General features: G+C 48.6%; 1 protein-coding gene across 4 annotated transcripts in view; it reads right to left on the bottom strand.

The window, feature by feature from the left end:
* Positions 1-4,493: 4,493 nt before the first annotated feature.
* The window catches only part of HDAC7 (histone deacetylase 7), a 194,037-nt gene continuing 192,505 nt past the window's right edge, over positions 4,494-6,025 (bottom strand). For all 4 annotated transcript variants that reach the window (XM_060272130.1, XM_060272131.1, XM_060272132.1 and 1 more), the window contains one exon: positions 4,494-6,011. In XM_060272130.1, coding sequence (XP_060128113.1) covers positions 5,969-6,011 — 43 coding nt within the window. In that variant the 3' untranslated portion in view covers positions 4,494-5,968. The remainder of the gene's footprint in view (positions 6,012-6,025) is intronic.

Below are 6,025 nucleotides of genomic sequence, written 5' to 3'. Positions count from 1 at the left end.
GGCTTAAGATCAGGGCTTGCACAAATGTACCTAGAAAGAGTTGCGGTTGGGGAGAGAGGGTGGTATATGTGAAAAGGAAAGAATGAATGAATGAATGGTAACATGCGATCAGTTCCCAGAAGGGTTGCTGTGTTAGTCTCTTGTGGCCAAAAAGCAGGCACAAGAGATGCTAAGCATCTGGGAGGGGGACAGATTCAGGTAGTATGTGGAACAGCCCCCAGGTGCTGCTGGACTCAGAGCAGCCCCCTGCTGCCCACATGCAGCAGCACACACAAGCTGTAGGATGTCCATAGCTGCATAAGCAGAAATCCATCAGATATTGTTTTCCCCTAGGAAGCTAGGCTGATGAGGTTCCTGGAAAACTAAACAGCCCAATGCCAAGGGTGATTTTTATCAACAGAATGGGATGGTATCTGGAAAGAAGGGATGTTGTGAAGCCTGGGGGGGAAGACAGGAGTTGAGGGAAAGAGTGTAGCCGCATTCAATGGGCGTGACAGAGCAGGTAGCTTGAAAACTGAGGTCCAACTTTGTCATACTGCACCTATAGAATGTCTTCTTATTGTGCAGAAAAAAGTTCAGATCTGATCTTAGATACAAAGGTGGCAACCCTAGCTGACATTTATCTTTCTCCCCAGAGAAGATGCTAACTCGGAAGAGTTATAAAGAAACCTCCCTGGGGAAGTCCACCTCCACAAATGGAGAACCCCTGATGACATGGAACCATCTCACTGCTCCCCTAAAAGCATAACAAACATACACCCCTCAGTTGGGAGAAGCCATCATTCAAGAGTTACAGAGCATATGCTTGGCAAATAAGGTTGCAGGTTAAATGCCCAAAATCTCCAGTTAAAGGATGCCTACTAAAATGGCAAGTGGTGCTGTGGGTTAAACCACAGAGCCTAGGGCTTGCTGATCAGAAGGTCGGCGGTTCGAATCCCCACGACGGGGTGAGCTCCCGTTGCTTGGTCCCAGCTCCTGCCAACCTAGCAGTTCGAAAGCACGTCAAAGTGCAAGTAGATAAATAGGTACCGCTACAGCGGGAAGGTAAACGTCATTTCCGTGTGCTGCTCTGGTTTGCCAGAAGTGGCTTTGACATGCTGGCCACATGACCTGGAAGCTGTACCTCCCTCGGCCAATAACACAAGATGAGCACCGCAACCCCAGAGTCGGTCACGACTGGACCTAATGCTCAGGGGTCCCTTTACCTTTCTAAAATGGCTGGCTAAAACCTCTGGGCTGAGCAATTGTGGTTATGGAGAAATGGGTGGGATTACTAGACCATGAATAAACTAGGGAGGTTATTTGTCCATTTGTACTGCTGATGGTACGTGTGGGATTTTCAAGGATCACAACATAATGTTAATAAATAGCAAAACCTGCAATCCTGGGCGTCAGGAGTTGCTGTGTATTTTCAGAGTGCCAGCTTCTGGATTTCACAGGGGGAGGTGTGTGTGTGTGTGGTCTTTTAAAGGGTTTTTGTTCACCTATGAGTGTGAAGAGAGCTGAACATATCAGGCATTAATCAAGAGTAGCCACCCTCAGTGCGAACCACCCAGAGACCTGCATGTGTATAGGGCAGAACTCAATAAATAAGAATAAATAATAGCACCCTGGGTCCACAGTCACAATCGTTAATAGAGATCAACTCTTTGCACCTTCCTTTCACCCACAGGTTCATACTCAAAGACATGACTTCCCCAAAGAATCATGGGAACCATAGCTTGCCTCTCACAAAGCTACAATTCCCAGCGCCCTGGAATCTCATAATGCTGCAATGAGAAAAAGATCCCCCACTTTCCAAGGCTTGCAGGAACGTGAAGTGTGTGAAAGGGGCCCTGGAACTCCCATAAAGCAGCATTTCCTCCTGCAAGCGGCTTTGTGTTGGAGCGCCTTCTATGATGATGTAGAGAGTTTGACCTCTGGGTGTCAAAAATGCCCCATTTCTCAGACTTTCTTAGTAATCGGGGAATTTTCGTGCTTAACATTCTGGCTTTCTGGCTCATGTTGCAGCCAGCACCCGAACGATCCTGAGACCCCTGCGAGTGTGAGTCAATCCTGCATCCTAATATGTGTAACAACATTACCGCCACGTCTGGAAGTAATTAAATGTCTCCGCACTCTTGTCATCTGACTTCCTGTTGCAGCCCTCTTGTCCCTTCCTCCAAAAGGCTGAAGCAGCCTCTCCTTTTCCCACTTAGCCAACAGCAGGACTCTTTAATAAGGTCTGGCATACCTCAACCCACCCCAAACAAAACACACACCTAAACCTTGCGACCTCTCCCTGTGTAGAAAAGTCTGATTCAGGACTGGTAATCAGTGAGTCAACGGTTTAGCACATTTGCACATGCATGCTCTGGCCCTAGAAAGTCCCAGGAGACCCAATCACCCTTGCCAATTCCACTAGCCAGGAAGCTCACTTTCCCAGTCTTGCATCGATCAAGCAAGTTCAGTCCCTGGAAGGAAGAAAGAAACCATCTCATTGTACCACGAAACTAGGCAGTGCAGCAAGGCTTTCTTTGTGGTGGCCCCTGCTATGACCTGAGGTGAGGTAGGTCAGCACAAGAAGACTTCACAATGGAGGACTCAGCACCTTGAGCATAGCTAGGAGGATGCGGGGGGGGGGAGCTGCCCCTCTAAATCAAGTAAATAAAAAAAATTACTTAACTAACCAATTGCATTGCAGATTACTTGGTTCTGCCCCATCCCCCCAAAACCTCCTCCCCAACATAAATCCTGGTTACGCCCATGCCCAGCACCCTTCTTTTTTTAGCAAGGTGTGCTGACTCCCATAGGCACCACTGATCAATACCTGCTGCTGGAAAAGAGCAGCATTTCAGAGCCTCAATAAGAAAATCTACCCACTTTTGGGGCAGAGCTCCAGAAGCCACCACCCTCAGCATCAGCGCCAGCCCTGCTACTGTCACCACCACCACACCTGGGATGGAGCACTGAGCCCATTTCTCATACTTCCTACGCTGCAGATCTGCTTCAACAAACAGCCGTTTATCAGCAAGCTCCCTGATGGCTGTTGGGGCTGGTCCGGGCAGCTATAAATACTTAAAATTAAATAAAAATGTTGTACAAGGGTATGCCTGCCAAAATCTCCTTTTCTATACCTCTATATGCAGGAGCCCTGGGTCTTTTTTTTCACCTAGTCACCCTCCTGCAGGTTGTGGAGGAGCTACCAGCCCTCTTCATGCATTTTGAGGAGGACTTGTCAATGTGTGGTGATGGGGGAGCATGCACAAGTGTCCTAGCTTCCCTCCTCATCCTTGTCTCCATCGCCCTCTGCATCTTCCCCTGAACTGTCTGCAGCAGGGAAGCCTTCTGTACTCATGGAGGCTTTGCGTGTTTTGGATCCTCGATTTTCCGGAGCTCCAAAACACATTGGATCAGTCAAGGAGGGGAACCTTTGTGTGCAGCGACATTTACCCACACCCACTACTGGTATGCTGCCCTTGGAGGGTTGGAAAAGGTTGAAGGCAGCCCTGTCCAAAAAGGGGTTCACCCCCCCCCTGCTTCACACGTGTATCTATATACAGTACATACATGCCAACTGAGAATTACCCTTCATGCATTTGATGGAGGAGGCTGAAGCCAGAGAAGTAGAAACCACAACAAACTTCATTTGCAGCTGTGCAGAACTTCGTTTGGGGGCCAAATGCAGATCCACAGGCCACACCTCCTCCTCAGACCACACCCCTCCCCAGAATGCTCCATGCCCTCCATCAAGTGCTTTCCCCCTGGGTTGGGATGCATCTATGAACTATGGTAATATCTCATACTAAGGAAAGAATCATATCCATTTGCTTGGCCTGCTTTTGCCTCCCTGGCAGATTTCCTATGAGTGAATGCAGCCCTCAGATTGAAATATGCTCCCAGACCCTGCTTTAAGGTGGCACAAGACTGCGGTTTTTGTAGCGTCCTGTGCTTCTGAACGATGCAGGCTGTCTCAGTTCAGCGTGGAGGAAGGAGGTAGAGAAAACTTGTTTAGACCAGCAGGTTGTCATTACAGCCATGACTGCAGGAAGTGACTCCGTGCCAGTACCAATCTTGGATAAGGCTAGTGTATTGTGTTCAGTGCTGCCTGAAACAGAGCTCAATAGCATCTCCTCAATAATACTTCCCCCCTCCGCACCAGTGGAAGGGCCATACATAGCTCAGCAGTGGCAGAGCATCTGATCTGCAGGCCCAAGGTGTTAAGCTCCATCCTCAACATCTCCAAGTGGGGCTGGGAGAGAACCCTGCCTGAAATGCTAGACACCACTGAGCTGGATGAACCTAGGGTCTGATTCAGTAGAAGGTCTGGACACCAATTCCTGCTTTCACTCACCCAGGACCCACTTCTCATGGTGTTGCCTAAAGCAGGTCGCTTTGCCCTTTGTTCTGGCAGGGCTGGTTCTAGTTGTGCTGTTGTTTGAGAAATGAAAGCAGAGCTCAAACACATGGAAGAACGGTCCAGCTTTGGGCTACAAGAAGCAACATGTGTGGGCTGCAGCAAAGGCTCAATTTACTGGTTGGTTGAGATCCAGTGGTTTCGATACATGGTCTGTACACTGCATCCTCCCCCCACCCCCATTCCTTAGCCAGACCGCCCTGCAGTGTTGCAACCACCCACCTCTCAAATCTGGCCACTGACAATGAGTTACGGCCCCATTGAACATGGCAATTTTCCAGGACAGGGAAATTCCTCAGCGTAGGAAAAAAAGGGCATTGGGATCATTGCCATGGGCGCCCAACACCTACTGACTGCAGCTTTCCAATATACGTAGACTGCTTATACACACAGCAAAACAGACGTGTGCAGAATAGTCACGTGTCAATCTGCATGAAAACTACATGCCTTTTCTCTGCATACAAGTGCTTTTGTTTTCGTAGAAAGTTTGCTGTGTCAGTAGCAGCCCTTTACAGGTGAGAATTATCTACCATGCCATAAAACCATAAACCAGCTATGTGGGACAGAAACGCTGCTCATCTGAATAATGGAGCATCTGCACATTTTAAAACATAACGACTAGAAGCTTGTGTCTTTCAAACAAACAAAAGGAACATGGAAAAAAAAACCCAAACAAATTAGATTTACAAGAATCCAAAGTCTGCATATTGGTTGGGATAACAGAGGACAAATTCCTCACTCACGTTTTCCATTCCACCCCCACCCCAAGTTTGCTTTTTGGAATAAGGCTGCTTGTTTTCACGGATCAGGGAAAAACCAACCAGCTGCAAGCACCATAGTAGGGTTGTGTATTTACATAGCGCCTTGATGATCGTGAAACAGTGGACCAAGAAGGGCTTTGAGTCCACAAGGAGGTGCAATTGCTCCCCACAAAGTTCTATGGAAGGTAGACAAAGTGTGTGTCTGCATGATCTGTATATAGTGCAACTTAGGGAGGTCCTAGACAAAAAGGGTAGGTTTGGGAGAGTGGTTAGCAGGAGCTGTTTGACATCCAAATGTCTTCTGAAAATTCTCCCCTTGCAAAACCCAGCTCCCGTGACGATGGGGCATCCTGGCATAAAGCAACAAAGTCTTGCTTAGTAAAAGAAAGGGAAGTAGCATCTTGACTCCGTCTCAGCAGGCTCTTTCCAAGCGGTGGTGAGCCGGGGGGGGAGGGGTTGAGTCTTTGGTTCTGGAGGGGAAAAGGCACCACCCCAACGTCAGAGCAAACTCTCAAGTTCTGCATCTAGCCCCCTGTGTCCCACTGGGAACCCTTTGTGGTGTCAGATTTTCAACCCAAGACGATTCCAAAGAGGACTTCAGGATTGGGGAGTTCCACATGAGGCAGCTCCCAGAGTCACCAATTAATCCTGGCGACCTGCCACAGGCCCTTTCTACAGAGCCACTGCCTGAACTTTTAGTCTGTTTTCCAGGGGAACGTTGGCTGCATGGCAGGCAGGAGCCTGGGCTGTGATAGGAGTAAGAAGCCACGAAGGAAGCTGTGTTCCTGTAGGAGGATGAAGCATGTCTTCTTCACTGGTTCATGGGCTCTTCTTCCATTGGCTCATCCTGCCGTCTAAAAGCAAAGGA

Source organism: Zootoca vivipara, chromosome 2 (genome assembly GCF_963506605.1).
Source record: "Zootoca vivipara chromosome 2, rZooViv1.1, whole genome shotgun sequence".
NCBI classification, from domain to species: Eukaryota; Metazoa; Chordata; class Lepidosauria; order Squamata; family Lacertidae; genus Zootoca; species Zootoca vivipara.
This window is presented reverse-complemented; position numbering and strand designations above follow the sequence as displayed.